This window comes from Delphinapterus leucas, chromosome 6 (genome assembly GCF_059928025.1).
Source record: "Delphinapterus leucas isolate spDelLeu-1000000601 "Yukka" chromosome 6, BTC_Dleu_Yukka2, whole genome shotgun sequence".
NCBI lineage: Eukaryota > Metazoa > Chordata > Mammalia > Artiodactyla > Monodontidae > Delphinapterus > Delphinapterus leucas.
This window is the reverse complement of record NC_143134.1, coordinates 116639369-116657140: the sequence shown is the minus strand read 5'-3', so window position 1 is coordinate 116657140 and position 17772 is coordinate 116639369. Positions and strand designations below refer to the sequence as shown.

The window sequence follows — 17772 nt, the reverse complement described above, 5'->3', positions numbered from 1 at the left end:
AAGTAAAGACAAGACTATTCTAAGTAGAGAAAAGAGCATGGTATGAGTAAAGGCACAGATGAGAGATAGCACAGCATAAGCGAATAATTACCAGCTGGTCAGGCATTTATTTACTCAAGAGATAGTAAATACCTGTGATGGGCCAGGCCTGAGCCAGCCTCCGAGGACAGAGCAGTGAACAGCTATGGTCCCTGTCCTCAGGATGCTTATACTCTCATCAGGTACTTCTGAAGCACCAAGGGTGAGGTGAGGTGACAAGGGCCTGGCATCTCATAGTAAGGGTCCCGTTTTTTATCCTAGCAATTGAACCCTCTTTTCTGCCACAGGGAGGGCCAGAGTCCCACTTCCTATCTTTCTCCCCTTCCTCTGCCCCAGTCCCCATCGCGGCCCTGGGAGATGGAGAGCTCCTGGGAGGGGGGAGGGGAGGTAAGGCATGGGAGGGGCACAGTGGACAGTGCAGTAAGACTCTTCCAGCGGCCACTGAGAATGTGGATTTGAGACGTGGAAGAATAAAGATGGGAAGTGTAGTTGGGGGGCTGCTGGAATATTCTAGAAGGGACCAGGGACTGAAAAATGGGAGGGCCCACTTCAGCGACGTTGGAGCGGGAGAAGACGCTCCAAGTTAAGGAAATGCCCTCTGAGGGAAGGGATCTCGCCGAGCAGAGGGAGCGCCACCGAGCACGGCGGGGGAGGGCGTGTCTTCCGGGCAAGGTTCCAGGGAGAAGAAGGACCCGGACACATCAGGCGAGTTCCCCAAGCCAAGGAAGCGGGCGGGAGGGGCACGGGCACCCCTGGCAGAGGAACGGCATCGGCGGGTCAGAGGGGCAGGAGGGGCCGGGCATGTCGGGGGCCACCGGCCAGGATGGGCGGGGCCATGATGCAGCAGGTGTGCGTTACCTGGGGAGCCAGGCTAGGAAGGCTGGAGCTGGCCTGGGTCCTGGGGCAGCTCAGAGGGACTCCCCGGGGAGGGAGACCTACCTCCCTTGGACTTTAGGGGGCCTATTTCCCGACCTTGTCCTTGAGCATTTACAAGAGGCGGGCAGGGCAAATTCTCCACAGCCCGAAATCCGCCTAGAGCCACGGCTTTGCTCGGGGCCTGACAAGGGACCGACGCTTTGGGGGCGTCTCAACGACGCTTTGGACCCGTCCAGTCGGGTCTGGATTCCCGACTCCCGTCAGGTGCTTCTCTGGGGCAACCCCCTCCCGCACCTGCCGCTCGGACAGCCCAGCCCCCTTCGACTCCCGGCCGCTGTGCTCAGGCTCCTCGCCAGATCTCTTCAGACAACCACCCCAGCCGAGACCCCTCCCCCAGCCGCGACCTCGCGGCCCTCGGTCCCTCAGACGGCCAATCCCCACGTGGCCGGCTCCCCACTTCCGCCCCTCCCGGCCGCACCCCTCCCGGGCCGCTGTACCTGGGGCTCTCGAAGCTGCACCCCCTGCGCCGCAGCGCCGCCCTCTTCTGCCGCAGGAGCGCAGCGGCCGCCCCGCCGGGCTCTGGCTCCATCGCCCCGGGCGGGGGCCGCGGGCTCGGGCGCACTCGGGTGGGCTCGGGCCTCGGCGGGGCTCGGCGGGCCGCTCGGCTCGCGCGCCGCAGCCCACACCCCGCCCCGCGCGCCTCTGCCCGGCCTAGGCCCCGCCCTGACTCCGCCCCGAACTTCGGTCCGGCCGCTCCGTGCCCCTCGGCGGGATCTAGGCCCCGCCCTGGACACGCCTTAAGGCTCAGTCCCGCCCACTCTGTGCTCCTCAGCCAGGTCCAGACCCCGCCCAACCCCGCCCCGAACTGCGGCCCAGCCCACTCCGCGCCTCTCAGCCAGGTCCAGACCCCACCCCAGCTCCGCCCCGCACTCCAGCCACGCCCCTCCCACACAGACCTCGCGGGGTTCCGTGTGTGGGCTGTCAGCACCTCTGCTAGGCCCACAAGCCTAAAATGCCACCCCGTCCTCAGCTCCGGACAGTCCACGGCCCTTCCCCTCCCGCTCCGTGGCCCTCAGCACCGACCCAGGCCCCACCCACGTACCCTCCCACTACTGAGCGCTCGCGCGCGGCCTCCGCCCTCACCCCAAGGGTCGGCTCCTCAGAGAGTCGCCCCTCCACATCTCAGTACCTCTCGGCCCTTTCTAACGTAGCACCGCCCCCTCTTAGGGCCGCCTTTCCCCGTGCCCCAACCATAGACAAGGCCCTGCTTTTTCTCTCTAAAGCGCCCCCTCTCCCCGCCTCGACAGTGCCGGCCAAGCTCAAGCTCCCAGCCCCGCTCCACCCAGCCCGGACAGTCCCCGCCCACAGCACCGCCTCCGCATGTGGCCCCGCCCACTCACCTCACCTCCGCGGGTGCCCTGGCCCTGGCCTGTTGGCTACATTCTCGGGTATGATGTCGGCCCTCGAGGCTAAATAGGAATTCTACCGTAGAGTCTGCGTTAGCTCGCCGATCTCTCCATCCATCAAAAGGAGGTACTGCTTTCTCCAAGTGTTGTTTGTGGTGCCTATCGCAGTGAGGCTGAGGGGCTGGAGCTTTGCAGGCTTGAGCTGTAGTCTTGACTTCATCACTTTCCTGCACCGTCAGATGCATCCATCTCACAGCCCTTGAACACTGCCCTGGAGCTGAGGGCAGCGACCCCATCCGGGTAAAGCTGTGGGTCACTGTACCGTCTAAGTCGTGAGGAGCAGGTGAGCTAGGGCCCCTCAGCCAGCGGGGCTTGTCATAGCTAGGGAGGTGTGGCCATACTGGCCCAGAACCGGGGTGGTGGAGCAGAGGCTGCGGAGTGTGTGTGCAGGAGCCTGAGCTTGGAGAATCGGCCACTGCAGCTTTGCAAGGCACTAGCTGGGAAGCTGAGGCAGGCGGGGCCAGGGGTCCCCATGGTCATCTTGGATCATGTCACCCCCTGGTGCACACTCCCTCAATAACTTTAAGGTGCTTTCCCAGAAGGCCTGGACTCCTTCACTGCCGGACATTCCAGCAGAGAAGCCAGTCTGGAGAGAGAATGTAGGGGAGAGAAAAGATGTAGGGGGCTTCTTCCCATTTCTCCTTCCTGCCCCTTGAGACTTCACCTTCGTCCTCCCCTCAGGTTTCCATGGGACAATCCTTGTAAGACAGTGCCCCCTCTTCTCTTAAGCAAGCCAGAGTGGGTTTCTGGGTTTTGCTTAGCATCGTGAACTCCCCTCAACGCATCTTTTCAGACTGGGATCCCACTGCTCCCCCAAATCCTTTACTCAGTGAGACTGGGTTGCTTGTCTCCCCAAATTATCCTGCTCCTTCTCTTCTGTCTTCCTGCCTCTCCCACCCACCATGTGTTCAGCGATCTCTGCAATGACTCTCCAAATGTCTCTGCCCTCTAAAGCTTCCCCCAATCCCCCAGGTGCCTCCCCGGAGTGCCCACAGCACTGACTCTGTCCCTCCCTGAGGGCACTGCTCCTGTATGTCATTTATGTTCTAGTAACCTCTTAGCTGAGCGCCCATACCTCCTTCACGTCTGTGTCTGACACAGCAACTGTTGGCTAAATAAACGCACGTGACTTTAATAAATTGAGCAATATTCATTGGAAAACACATTTAATTTCAAAGTAAACAAAAATGTTTACACTAAACTATTTAATTAGTGAAACAATTATCAGTGTAACAAGCTGAAAAATACAGCAACTTGATACAAGACTGAGGTAACAAAATACTTCACCAAAAATCTAAAGAATCCCACAGAGGGCTGATGTTCAGTGGTTACTGTGGATGAGACAATTCACAAGAATTAGGGAAAGTCCTTACACAACTGCATGCAGGGGGTCTGCCGGGAAAAAAGACAGCCCAGGAGAGTGCGACAGATTGAACAGGAGACAAATTAAAATGTAAAAACTGATTTTCAACTTACTTTGAATAATACATAAGAAATTGAAAACTACTCTCTATGCAACATTTTGAATGCTAAGTGGAAAACCATGCATTTTGGCACAGAATTTATTGAAGATTATACCATACTAATAAATTAACCACTATTGTTTCATTATTGAATGGTCACAGTCATTCAGAAATGGATAAAGAGATGAGTGGTTATAGAACTGACAGACGATCCATCGCTGCTGCTGCGAGCAGGGGTTTTGGGGCTGCCCGTGGCGCACACACACTTGTGCAACACCAGCGCCGAGGTGGTCCATGGGACGAGTTCTCGACACCCAAGGAGATGCAGCTCTCACTCATGCTGTACTTGTCTTTAACATTGAAATTAAAACCAAAAAACCTCTGAAGTAAATGCTGTGAGCATTCTGACCCTACCCTCCGGCTCCACCTCGGAGTCCTCACTGTGTTCAGCCGTAGCTCTGTGCCTGGCTGCTCTGTGCCAGCCAGTCGCTGGGACAGCAACTGGACTCTTCAATCTGTTGAGCTCTTTGAAGGCTTTTCTGGAGGAATCCGCACCTGGTTTCTACCCTGTGCTAGGAGGGAGGCAGGGTCTTGCTGGGAGAGAGGAAATGGCATGGTGAAGGTTATTTGTTCGTTGAGGGGTCACCTCCATGAGGGCAGGGCTTGGGTTTGTCTTGTTCTCAGACATTTCTATCCTGGGTGGAGCCTGGCACACAGGAAGCACTCACAAGAGATGAGAATCAATGGATGAATGGGTGGTTTCACACAGAGGATCTGTTATTTCAGAGGGACTCTTGTAGTTTGTTTTTTTTTTTTCTTTTTAAAACATGAAGTCACCCAACAGGCAGAATAATGTGGGGCTGATTAAAGTGCTTCATGAAAGTCACAAAAAATAAGTTAGGTTGTGTTTTTAGCAATGTTCACCTGGTTCTAAGCAACAGTAACGTGGATCCAGAGCTCTAGACTCCGCCTGTGGAATGGAAGCAGACCCTGCTTGCGAATGACTTCCTGTTTCCATGGACCATTTTTCCACCTGTACAGTGGCATCCTAAAAGATACACTTCTTGGGCTTGGGAGGTGGGAGGAAGACGATGAAAGAAATACTGGCCATATTGGTAAGAATAAAAAACACTTTATAAACTCAGTTGGCAAGAGAGAGCGGGTTCTTTCATAAGCAGAATCCCTTCAAGTGTCTTCTCTTTAGGGTCCACAGGGGACAGAGTGATGAACGGGCAGGCTTCTTCAGGGAGGGAAGGGAGGCCACACTGTCCCTCTGGGCACGCTCAGAACAATATTTCTACTGCTTTCCACCAAATCTATCCTCCACGAAGTTTCAGTTGTCAGAATGCACTTAGCTGACCTTGCGTTACAAAACGTGTTGGACTGAGAGAGGTGAAAATTACTCCCGGGGAGAGGGGAGTGAGCTGTGTGGGCGGCATCATGAGGATACCTGCTACCTACTCCACGGTTTGTAGATAGCATTCTAAAACTTTCATCCTGGGGTGCCATGATCTCTTTGCTTAACAAAAAATGATACAACATATGCATGCAAGACACGTCACCTTCAATGTTTTCACAGACATTTGTGCACCATGGCTAGTCAAAGAGCAAGACCCAGAAATGCTACCTTCCAGGGCCAGAATCTACCCGGGGACTTTCCCCTTTGGGGTTTTGTGCCTGTCCCCCTCTGTCCCTGGCTTGCAGGCCTCCTCACCTGCAGCTTGAGGGACAAACCAACACTGGAAAGACAATCAGCACTTAACTCACATGCCTGGCCCTGAGCCCCTGCTGGGAGAGAGCCAAGTGCCTTACAGCCTCATGTGCAGGACTCTTCTGGTAAGTTCAAGGTTCTTACCAGTTCTATGAGAATCCAAGCTAGGAATGTTTCCGGGAGGGGACATGGGATCAATCTCAATTTTAGTGAGAAGACCAGACACTTTGAAAAGAATTGCAATTGTGCTATTTCAAAATTAGGCTCAGAGGAGAACATTTGTAAAGACAAGGAAAATGTGTAAAGGGCAGGAAAGTACCTGATTTAGTGTGAGTCTGAAATTTTGAGGTTTTTGGATTGGCTTCTATAATTTCATGTCAGAAAAGCCAGGAGAGTCTGAAGAGTAGAGAAATTCAAGGAAAGTAGTCTGGCAATTTCATTCAAACTTAAGACTTAAAAAAAATTAACAGGTAGAATCATTTTCAATGTAGGTTAAAGTGTTAACACTGCATGGTTCTGGTGAGAGATGTCCGGAGTGTCTGCTGTATTCATTTGGCCTCCAGATGCTAATTTGAGCAGTTGGTTGGTATGGATTAGGTGCATGCATTCGACCCCAGCTGCGTGAGGGTGTGCAAAGCACCGATGACCAAGGTTTGCTGGTCTCAATTTCACCATCTGGAGTTTCTCCTGGCACGAAAGTATTCTAGATTTTGCTCTGAAGGAGGGTTAGTTACGGAGCATAGTAAGACTCAACCACAAAATAAGACCTGATGACAATTACTTTCCTCACCAATTCATCTGAATTTTCAGAAAAGTGGTCACCGTTTGATCAAAATACAGTGGTGGGTCCTTTGGTAGTTCTTAAGTCGACCTATTTTTATAGTTTATTGGTTAAGATGTTGTTTTGAAGCATCTTGCTCAGAAACTCTTAAGAGTCGTTTGGTGTCTGATCAGTGTGAGCTCTGAAACCACAACAGCAACAAGGACCCAGAAATTCAGTCTCTTTCAGAAAATCATTAAGAGTTTCCTTCTCAGAATTAGGACACCCAGATTAAAAAAAAAAGAGAGAGGGGGAAAGAGAGGGAGGGAGAGGGAAGGAGAGAGGGTGGGGAAGGGCTGAAGGGAGAAGCTATGGTGATAAAAGCTACCATAAATAAAGCTAATTTTTATTCATTACTTTAAATAAAAATGTATTTGTGCAAAATAAAAGTCACTTAAAAGTATGACAAGGAGTGACAGATGAAGGACATTGTTCACCTGAAGAGCTCTCAGCCGAAAGCAGAGCTCGGACTGTCCCCTCCCCAGGGCTTTGCTCTCGTCACCATGGTCGTCAACAATTGTGCCCTTGGACTTGGATGATGGAGAACTTGCTGGTGACTGTGTTTGGGGGCAAGAATGGGGGAGCTTAAGGCCTCAGTGTCACTCAGCTCCCCAGTGTAATCAAGAATCCCAGTGGCCCTGCCCTGGCAGTGGAGGCAAAGGGGTGAGAGGATGGGAGCAAAAGCCTTGCTCGGGGAGAGGTTGGTGCAAAGTAGCTTCTGAGCAGCCGGTCAGGTCACCGTGCGCGCAGGCGGCCTCGAGAAGCTGGCAGAAAGCGTCACGACTTCCCATGCTGACCCGGGGGCGGGGGGAGGGGCGAGAAGAGCGGGGCCTTCAGACCCTGCGGGAGTGGGGCTGGGAGGAAGCAAGCAGGCCAGTGCCGGCCCAGTCCACGGTCCCGAAGCTGGGTCCTGCCTCAGAAGAGCTGACGGCAACAAGGCCTGGGAGGGCCCCAGGGGCCCAGGGAGCAGGCCTTCCGGATGAATAGCACCCATAGGAACAGAAAACAAGACACAATTTAAGGCATTGTTTGTTTACAGTAAAAGAATGCGAGGGACCCTTAACACAGAAGGAATCTGGGCTCTCACTCTGACCTTCCTCGGTGGACCAGCCTATCGCTTAAGGTTAAAGCAGGGCCTCAAAGAGAATGAAGTGTGTGATGTCACGAGTCTTGTGCCAAAATGCATGTTTCTCGGAGAGTCCACGCTCGCTCGCTTGCACGCACACAGACACGGCACGCACACGCAGAGGACGCTTCGGGGTTGTACAAAATCTGAGGCAGCCCTGTGGGCGAGCGACCCGGCACACTGGAGCCAGTCCCCGCCCGTCCCTTCCCTCCAGCCCTCACGCGGGGGGACGCTGTCCACTCTTTTGTGCAGGAGAAAGCACTGGGGACCCAGCGTGGGACGGATGCTCTCTGGTCGCAGCAGCAGCTGGTGGACGGATGAGGGCCCAGGGAGGGAGGATGGGTTGTACAGTCTGGGGACCCATCGTGGACCCGTGAGGCGGTGCTGCAGAACGGGGGTCATGGGGGTGGCTGGGCATCGGCAGGCGGACCCCCGCACCGGTGGAGCCCTCTGGACTGTGAGGCCTCGGCCGTGTCCCCTTGAGTCCAGCTCTGAGTCTCCCAGCACCCCACCAAAGGCCTGTGCCCCGGACACGCGCTTCGCCACCAGTCCCAGGCCGGCTCCCAGAGGCCTCTGAAGTCACGCTAAGTCCTGCAGAGACTTATTCAAATGACATAAGGTTTGCAGGTACCTAGAAGAGAAAGCTCAGCCTCTTGTCAAAGTTCTGACCTTTCAGGAGGGGACGGGGGTGGTCCCTAAGGGAAGGGTTCAGGCCTCTCCCAGTCAGTCTGTGAATGAGTGGGTGGTGGGGGAAGGGGAGAGGGCACAGCAGTGGTACCAGCCACCACGTGTTACGGGGCTGCTATGTGCCAGGCAAGGCCCTGAGTACCGCATCTGTATTGTGTCCTGAGTCCTCACAGCAACCCCAGGAGGCAGGTACTGGAATTGTCCCCATTAAAAAGATGAGGAAACTGAGGCTTAGAGAGGTGAAGTACACAGCGGGTGAGGGACAGGGCTAAGACACCAGCGCCCACGCTCTCAACCTCTATCCTTGGGTTAAAGCACAAGTGATTTTGGAGTGGAGAGCTGACCAATCCTGCAGGGTAAGCACATGCCTCTGGAGAGGCGAGGGGGTGGTTAGCGGGTGGCAGGAGTTGGCAAGTGGAAGCACAAGGAGAAGGGGGAAATTTGGGGATATCGGGAACCCCAAGGCTCCCCATGCTGTGTCCCCAGGCCCAGATCCCAGCTACCTTTACTGGGGGGACCACCAGCCCCAAGGTCAGGGTGTTTCTCCTTCCCCTCAAAGCTGCGGACACGCCCCCAGCCCCAGGCCTCCTCCCCCAGCACTGCCGTGGGGTTCCAGGGAATTTGATGAGAAGCAATTTCATCAAAAACAAATCCATCTTGGTAGCAATTTGGTCAAAATGATGAATTGGAAAAAATGCATCTCCTTGCACTGGGAGACAGTTATAAGAACGGTCACAGCAGCACTGTTCAGAATAGCCAAAAGCAGGAAATTATTCTTGGGATCACGGACAGAAGAACTGATAAAAAAAAATTACAAGTAAATGAATGACAGCTATGCACACTGACATAGAGGAATCTTAGGAACATACTGTAGGAGAAAAGCAAGTCACAGAAGAAACTAGACAGTTATGGTTCTATTCTTTAAAAAAAAGTTTTAAAAAATGCACCCCAGACAATACATTAAGGAACCAAATACATGTGTTCACATTTTAAGGGAATGGTAAACAAACAAATCAGGAGAGTGGTTATGGGGCATAGGTGAGCGGGAGGGAGACAGAATTACGAAGAAGCCCTTGGGAGGGAGGTGTTCCGAGGACTGGGGAGGTCCTGCCTTTAGACTGGGTGGTGGGTACACGAGTGTTTGCTTTATTGCTGTGGTTTACACCTTACGCATATGCTATCAATAAAGTTGATAGCTAGTATTCAGTGCTAGCACACACAATTTTAAGAAATGCAGTTCCACAAAAAAGAAAAGTCACCTTAGTCACTGAGATTTTCTACAGGAGTAGATGCATTTCTGTAATGCCCTCGTCGGAGCCCCATGCCATCACATGCAGGTAGTGTGGCTTATTTCAATAATCCTCTGCTGTGGAATATTTAGTTTTGCCAATTTTTTCTTATTACATAAAGCAGAGGGTGGGAACATTTGTTTGAAAGTAAATTAGAAATAAAAAGGGAGAAAAGTAGAAAACATAGAAGACCGTCTCCCTTAGGTCTAAAAACTGGACAAAAATACTTAAACGTTGCCAAAGCTTGTCATGGTATACCATGTTTGCCAGACGTGAAATTCAGTCCATTTGTCTTTCTGACCAAACACCTCCTCTACCAAGTGGGTTTGACCCACTTCCCTGCTACCTGCTGCACAGCTGCTGCTACCCTCAGGCTGCCTCCACCCCCAGAGAGCCAGAGGACACTTGCTCAGAGCAACCGTCCCTGCTCCCGGCTGCCCCCCACCAGGGCCACGACTGTCACTGTGGAGCAGACACCAAGGCCCTGCCTCTCTCTGCCCCCACCATCTGTGTGGCCCACCTCAGTCCTTGTCACTCCTCCGGGTCACCTGTGTGTGGCAGGTGAGCTCCAGTGCGATGTGCTCTCAGAGTGGCCCTCAGAGCTAAGGAGGGGCCCCAGGCATGCACAGAGTGACCAGGGCGGAGGAGGTCAGGACGCTCTTCCTCTCTTAACGTGACCTGAGGCAGCACCTTGTTCATCGCCTTGAGGTAACCATCAACCAAAGACCCTGGTCTCCCCATCGTGGAGATGGGCAGTTACATTTGCTCAAGCACAAAATACAGTCTAGAGACCGCAGAGCTGTAGTTCTCTTGTACGTCATTTTAGACATTTTATGGGCACCGACACGCATATAATAAATATGCACGTGTATTTTAATACAAATGAGATTGCCCTTACGCGTGTTTTTACACTTTACTTTTTCACTTATGTCTTGGAGCCCCTTTCAGGTGATCACACACAGATCAGGGGGTACACAGTAGGGGTTTACTGAGGGTCGCCGAGTTTCCACGTGCTTTTTTTTCCTCTTTCTATTAAGGACAATGCTGCAGTGGACATTCTCACCCATACACCTGTGTGTGCATGTGTGCGCATATGCCCCAGACAAATTTCTAGCAAGTGAGTTGAGGGACTCGAATGCAATTTATTTTCAGTTTCCCTGTGGTGCCTCAAGTTTACCCCTTTATCAGTCTTGTCCTACTGTTTTAGTTTGTCAAGGACTTTCTGCTAATTTCGCCGTCTAGCTTCTTATCGTGTAGAATTTGATCAGCTTGTTACATATGCCTTCATCGATGTTACAGATGAAAATCCTGAATAGGCCCAAACTGAGCACAGAATCATGGGACACACCACTAGAGACCTCCCTCTGCCTTATGAGAGCCGCTTTGAGGGGCCAGGAAGTCTGTGACTGTGTTGTGACCAGCACCACTGCAGCCCCTGCCCTCCCGGCCTCACACGCCTGCTGTGAACTCGGCACTACCTTCCTCCTCCTCGAAGCTGCCACCGTCTATTCCAGCCATGGTGCTCTCTCTCCAGACGGAGGAGAGGGACCCAGCTCCCCAGCCCCTCTTCCAGCTCATCCCTGGGGAACATGTCAGGGAAGCTCAGGGCTCCTGGCCCCAGCAGCCCACCTGCTGCCCGGGCTGGTGTGAGGGCTGAGCAGCCACCCCTCTAGCAAGCCTGGACAGCAGAGGCTGTGCTTCCAGGCCTCTGGCTCGATGGCAGGAGGCTGAGCAAGCCAGGTCCCCGCCCCCCGCCTCCCCCCCAGGAAGCATGCGGCGGGAGATCTCCGGGCCGGCAAAGTACAGACTCTGGTGTCAGGCAGACCGGGGTTAGATCTTACTCACCGTGGGGCCTTAAACAAGTGTCTGCCACTTTCTGAGCCTCAGTGCCCTCAGCATAAAACGGAGACAGTATGGGAACCTACCTCACAGGGATGTTGGGAGGATTCGGCCAATTCCTGCACGTAAAGCATTTCTCCTGAAGCCTGGTCCTGGGAGGGGCAGCAGTGGGGGGCGGGAGCAGAGCCTCAGGCAGGCATGGCGGACCAGAGGTCCTATTGGTTCAAGCATGCCAAGGGGCCGTACAGCCCCACTCACCAGCAGCACCATGGTTGCTTCTCAACAAATGAGCTATTATTATCGTTATTCCTAAGGGTTGTCGGGGGCAGGGAGGCCCTTTTGTCAGGTTGGAGTTTGCCCATGAATCAACTTTCGGGGGGTGACCTCAGTAGATGCTGTGGCCTGACCCTTGGGGCACTATCCCACCTGTAACCTATCTCTGATGGATGTTTCTGTGGCGTTTCCTTTAGTAGGAAAGACACAGGGGCCAGATTCAAAGTTCTAGTCTGAAGCTGGGCTTAGTTCCAAGAGGGGCAGGGGGTGCCCTGTCTCATGGGAAAAGGCTGATCAAAAGAGGGCACCTGGGAGCTTAGCTGATAGGCTCTGGGGGAAGGAGGGAGGTGTGTTTTCTATGGACCCTTAGTCCCGAGGGTGGGAGAGGGTATTTTAGGTAACAAGCAGGACTTTGGTGACTTTACCTGAGGCCTGTTGCTTTTACATGCGTCATCCAAATGCTTGTGCCACAGTATTGCATGAAACCGGGAACCAGTCTGGAACTTGTAAACATTGCCTGATGGGTAGAAAACCACTGGTTAAGAGGAAGGTCACGTGGGAGGGTCTGCCTGTGACTGTGGCGTGAAGATAAACGTGGACCTGGGTAACTAAACTAGAGAAAGTCAGGAGCAGCCCAAGGCAAGCTCAGGGCATGTAGAGGAGGAGGCTCCCGTGCTCCCCGCCTGTCTCTTTGGACCAGGGCTCTTAACCATTTTTCCGGCCATGGCGCCTTTGGCTCTGGTGAAGCCTGTGGACCCTTCTCAGAATTATGTTTCAAATGCATAAAATAAAATACAAAGAAAATTAATAATACTGAAATACAGTTACCAAACTGCTAAAAAATAAATGAGTGATATCATTCTCTACGTGCTTATTTATTAATGCGCTAATGACAAGATCTGGGGGCAGGTCTGATACTGTACTGTAACTGCAAAGAGCTGAACAAAAATGCTATTCTAAGATATCTGCAGTAATGCGTGATGTGAAAATATCCGTGGTTTCTCTTGCCGATAAAATCACAGGTATTGTGAACATTCTAGTTAGTAGTTTAATACTTATAATTAAAGGAATTAGAGGTCATGGGAAACAGAGATGTGATCTTTTTGCCACCCAAGCTCACAGACCTTTTGCATTCTATCCATGGACCTTGGCCACCTGCTGTGTCATATTTCCCTCTGCTTGGGGACAGTGCTTTCCTCTGGGCTCAGCCCCGAGAATGGCCTGTGGACCCCATGACCATACAGTCTTTAAGTCAAGCTGGTATAGGTACAACCTTTACTTCCTAAAGAAACCGCCTCTAATCTGGTCCCAGAGTCTTGCGGAAGAAACTCAGATGGTAACCAGCCTGAGGAAACACTATGACGTGTGCGTAGCCGTACGTGGTTCAATCACTCAGAAGCAGAGCAGAGGACTTGGCTCTCTCCATTCCCTGGGCTCCTTGAGGCTCTCACTTCTTTAATTCCCAGCTAACAACATTCAAACCCTGACCCTCCACCAGCACGGTCATGTGCATTACCTGGGTGTTTGTTAGAAATATAGAATCTTGGTCTCCACCCCAGATCCACTGAATCCAAATCTGAATTTTTACAAGATCCCTGGGCAATCGTATGTACATGAACCCTGCATTAGAACATTCCGGTGAAGGTGTGAAGATGCTCAGGGGCTTTACAGCTCCAGTGAACTTGCCTAGCTAGGAGACCCAGGAAATCCAGGGTTTTGTCACGTGACATAGGCTGCCAAGGAGGTTAGCATGGCCTGTTCTGAACCTCAGTGCAGAACCTCTCCTTCTTCTCAGCATGGTCATGGGGGAAGAATAAAACCAGGAGGAACTGGGAGATGACTGGGCAAGTGAAAGTTGGAGCTTTTATAGAAGGGTTCTTCTCTGATTTGGCCTTGGAGCAGGACACTGCCAGAGTCTCACGGCACAGGCAACGCCGGGGTGTCCTTGAAATCTCCCAACACCCAAGACTCCTCCAGCCGCATAGTCACTGCCTCATCCAGCGCTATGTTATTCATTCCAGGACCCTGAGGCTAGAGTTCCAGGGGTGATGGGCCCCGGTAACCATAGGTGAAAAGGATTCCGGCTGCCACGTGCCATGCACACCGCTCAGTGGACACACCCACCACGATCTAAGCAGCTTTTGTGGACCAACGAGGGACCCTGTGAACATCAGAACCTAAAGCACAAGGAAAGCAGCAGCCTCAGAAGGCCCTACTGTTTCAAAACGCACATTTAGCAGCAGAAGAAAGAGGGCAGAGAGAAGCTGCAGGCTCCCAGCGCTGGCCTGCTGCCTACCTTTGTCGGGGTTATTCAGCTGGAAGATGTCCGGGTGCTCGGGGTCATCGGGCAGCTGCACCATCCAGCCCACGACGGAGACCTTTTTGCCAGGTGTGGATTTATACTGCAGAGGAACAACAGCACAGCCGTGAGGCCCACACCCTCCGCTCCCCGAGGAAGGCCGACCTGGGCCAGGCAAGGTTCCTTCCACTCCCGTCGCCTTGCCCGCTTCCACCCACCCCGCTGCACTTCGCACCAAACGAAGTGGCAGCACAGAGAGGCCTTTCGTGGAACGTACGTGTTTTCTGTCTGTGCCCCTCAAGGACTTGGCTCCGTAGTACAGGAGGGTGGATCCTGAGAGTATGACCCAGTACCTGGTCCACGAGGACAGCTGCAGAGGCAGAGTGACAATGTCACAAGTGGAGGGGCAGAGTCCCCCACTGCCTGACTAGAGACCCAGCTACATGGGTGGAACAGGGGGGTCCCTCCTCCCGAGCGGTGCCAGCGCAGGCCTCATCTCGTCCCTGCCCGCCACCCCTCGGTGCCACTCCTCCCAGGGCCTAGGGGAGGGAGACTCCTCAGCATCTCAGCAGCCCTAAGCCCTCCCTCTCCTTTACCCCAAGAGCCTTTCCTTTTCCCACCTTGTTTAGGGCAGTGCCAAGGCATAACTTCTATGTATTCAGGTGACCTGAACCCAAGAATGTCCTGGGGAAAAAGAGTTTCAAAACATGGACAAGCTAAACCATAACCTAGAAGAACCATAATGTCTGCAATGGGGTGCTCTGGCTGCAAGCGGATGGCAGCGCTTTGAAAGCATTTATGGCTAGAAGAGGGGATGCCTGGCAGGGCCAAGCTGCAGGTGTGGCTTTTGTTCCTCTAGGCATGAAGTAGACTGCTCTGCCTCACGACCTACAAGGCTCCTCTTCACACTGGTGGGGGGCGGGGGACGGGGCGCGGGGTTGGTGGGGGAACTGCGTCACCTCAGATGGTGAAAGCACTGGCTTTCAGACCTTTTTGATGACATCCACAGGTGTGTACAACACATGTGCATGTGTATGTTGAACTGAAAGAAGCTTCATGAAACAATATTCACTTTTACTATGTGTAAGAAACTCCGACATTTTCCAGTCTATTCTATCCTACTCAGAAATATGGGTCATGACCCCCTGGATTAACTTCATCGCTCACCAGCGGGCCAACCAGCATCTGGACAATAGTGTCTCACTCTGGCCTCAGAATGACTGGAGCCTGGACCCGGTACAGCAGGGCAGCAAGCAGGTCTGTACAGCAGACCAGGTATAGGGCCTCATGTCACAGGACGCTTTGTGACACTCTGGGTCCAAGGGACAGAGTGTGGCCCAGGGCTGGGATGAAGACTCCTCTCCTCACCCAAGAACCACCAAGCACCCGAAGACAGGGGAGCTTCTAGAGCAGCACCTGGGCTAGGGGCCTGGCATCTTCACACTGGGCGCCGGTAGGAGGGGGCATCTCCAAGTGGCTTTGTGGGCAGTGGACAGGGGCAAGCAGCAGCCAGGGCAGGAGAGGAAGGCCAGAGCAGACACGGGCAGACGCTGCCTGGAGATGCAGCTCACAGGCGGGCTTGCAGGCATCTTGCCGTGGATGCTCCGTAGAACAAACAAAGAGGTCTTGGCAAGCGGCTGAGGGGTCACGGAGCCAGGGACATCTGGGTTCAGCACGTGGTGACCCGGTGGCTGGTGGGGGAGCCTGAGAGGCCTCCTGATTCCTTGTCCCTGTCCCTTCCACCACGCGTTTCATGATGCTGCCGCAGGGGGAGGGGATCTGCATCGGGATACCACCCAGGCCGTGCTGCCCGTCTCAGGCACAGTACCCACCCTGACTCCCAGGGTCTCCAGGCCTCCACCTGCCCTCAAGATAATCGCACAGTCCCATTCACCGCCTGCTCAATGTGTGCAGGGCCACACACGTGACAGTCCTGCCAAGTCCTCCAGGATGTAGGGACTATTTTATCCCAATTTACAGATGTGGAAACTGAGGCCCTGCCCACTCAGTGGCACAACTGGACTGGAACCCCGGTTGGCCGGTCTCTGGAGCCCATGCCCTCCCTGCTGCCCATGCCGCCTCTAGACAGATGTGCCTCTGCACTCACCGCGGGCTTCCGTCCTTCCTTGAGCAGAGTTTTCCTTCTCAGAGGCCCCTCCATGGTGGGGACCGCTGCCGAGCTCCCCAGCGTACAGATGCACGGGCCGGTGGGGCTGCAGGGGAGACCACCAGTCAGACATCGCCTTGGAGCAGCTGAGGTCAGGCACCCTCTCACCCACTGGGGCCCACGGGTCCCCCACTGCCGGGTCCATAATGGTGCCACAGGACAAGGACTCAACAGTGCTGGGCAAGGCTAGGGAGGGGAGGGCCCCGAGGGCCTGGAAAACCTGAAGGACGGTGGCCTTGGGCTCACTCACAGCTGAGAACTTGCACCTCCCTCGTCCTTCTGAGTGCTGAGCGGCTCTAGGCTTGGCGCCCACGCTCCCTGTAATCCAGGCCCCCAGCAGCACCCGTGCCCTATCCTGGCTTCCTCTCCACCTGCGGAGCTTGGGGCCTGCGCAGCACCTCCTCCTTCCTGTGTTGGCAGGAGCAGCGAGGAAGTGGGAGTGGAGGGGATGGAGTAAAAAGGGGGGCAGCGGCCCCAAACCCCCATGCCCTGCGCCTTTGCGGCAGGGCTCCTTTCTCCCCCTCTGCCATGGGGATTCGGGCGCCACCTACAGGTGAAGAGTCCAAGTGCAGCACAGCCCAGGCCGCTCGCCTAAGCACCCGCTTCAGCTCCCTGGATAGGCACCTCCCGTAGACACCTCCCTCAACCCTGCATGAAAGCCGAGCAGCGCTCCCTCCGCATCCCAGTGGAAGGCATCACCACCCACTGGCTGAAGGAGCCAGAAACCTGGGGGTTCTCTCCTCTCGTCAGTTCACCCCCGAAACCTCATCAATCCCAAGGACTCATTGATCCCATGCCCTAAATATGCCCATCTCAGCCACCCCACTCCCCCCACCTCAGGCCAGAACTTGGTCATCCTTTGAACGACTGCCCAATACTCTCGCCTGACCTCCCTGCGTCCACGCTTGCCTTCCTCCCACGCGCCCTGCACACCGTGGCCAGCATGACCTGGCTCTGCCAATACCCTCCCCCCACCCCCAGGCAACCCCTCCAGTGCCTTTGAGACCACCATCCTCTCCCCCTGCTGGACGTGGCTCTGGCCCCCCTCTCTGGCCTCACCTGCCACCCTCTCCCCCGCTCATTTCTTACAACGAGGACTTTCCTTCACTCCCCAAATCACCCAGCTCTTCCTGCCTCACGGCCCCATGGGCTGTCCCTTGGGCTGCAGGTACTCTTCTTACCCCTACACCTCTCTTCACTTTACTTGGCTGACTCCTATCACTCTTCCAGTCTTTTCTCCAGGGAGGCCTCCTCTCTGGACCATCGGCACCCGTGATTTTCTGTTCCGTTTCTGCTTTCCTGAAGCAACAGCCCTACAGGCTGAGGCAGAGGCTGAGTCCGTCTCGTCGGCAGCATCAAGCACAGTGCTTGGCACCCAGCAAGCACCATAGAGCTACTTGTCGAATAAATGATCACATGAATAAATGAATACCTGTAGACGCAGCTCCGGGTTCTGGGAGAATTCCGAACTGGAACCCGCCAGTTGGGCCCCAGCGTGGCATAGAGACGTCCCCTGCTTCAGAGGAAAAGGGTTGAGTTTTAGCAACAGCCTGGAAAGACCACTCCTGAAGGAGGCGAGGGCATCGCAGACTATGTGGTCATTAGCTCAGGAAGCCTCAGCCCCAACTCTTCCCCCAGCCTCCTCAGTCACACTGCAAGCACATCTGGGGCACATCTGGAGCTGCTAGGTTAGTGAACACAACACCCCTGGAGCCTC

The 17772-nt window shown here is 54.2% G+C and overlaps 2 protein-coding genes across 10 annotated transcripts in view; both read right to left on the bottom strand.

Moving 5' to 3' along the window:
- The window catches only part of GARNL3 (GTPase activating Rap/RanGAP domain like 3), a 156436-nt gene extending 154178 nt beyond the window's left edge, over positions 1-2258 (bottom strand). Inside the window, exon 1 of the mRNA XM_022578692.3 lies at positions 1413-2258. Within this exon, the coding sequence (XP_022434400.2) occupies positions 1413-1504 (92 nt within the window). The 5' untranslated portion in view covers positions 1505-2258. The remainder of the gene's footprint in view (positions 1-1412) is intronic.
- A 326-nt stretch (positions 2259-2584) lies between these two features.
- Positions 2585-17772, bottom strand: part of RALGPS1 (Ral GEF with PH domain and SH3 binding motif 1) — a 289275-nt gene continuing 274087 nt past the window's right edge. For 6 of the 9 annotated variants that reach the window (XM_089913761.1, XM_089913763.1, XM_089913759.1 and 3 more), the window contains 6 exons: positions 17488-17571; positions 15996-16101; positions 14166-14258; positions 13886-13991; positions 12015-12106; positions 2586-11468 (listed from right to left, as the gene is read on the bottom strand). In XM_089913761.1, coding sequence (XP_089769887.1) covers positions 11370-11468; positions 12015-12106; positions 13886-13991; positions 14166-14258; positions 15996-16101; positions 17488-17571 — 580 coding nt within the window. In that variant the 3' untranslated portion in view covers positions 2586-11369. Of the gene's footprint in view, positions 12107-13885; positions 13992-14165; positions 14259-15995; positions 16102-17487; positions 17572-17772 lie in introns of all 9 variants that reach the window. The other 3 variants (XM_022578699.2, XM_022578702.2, XM_089913764.1) reach the window with 3 other exon arrangements.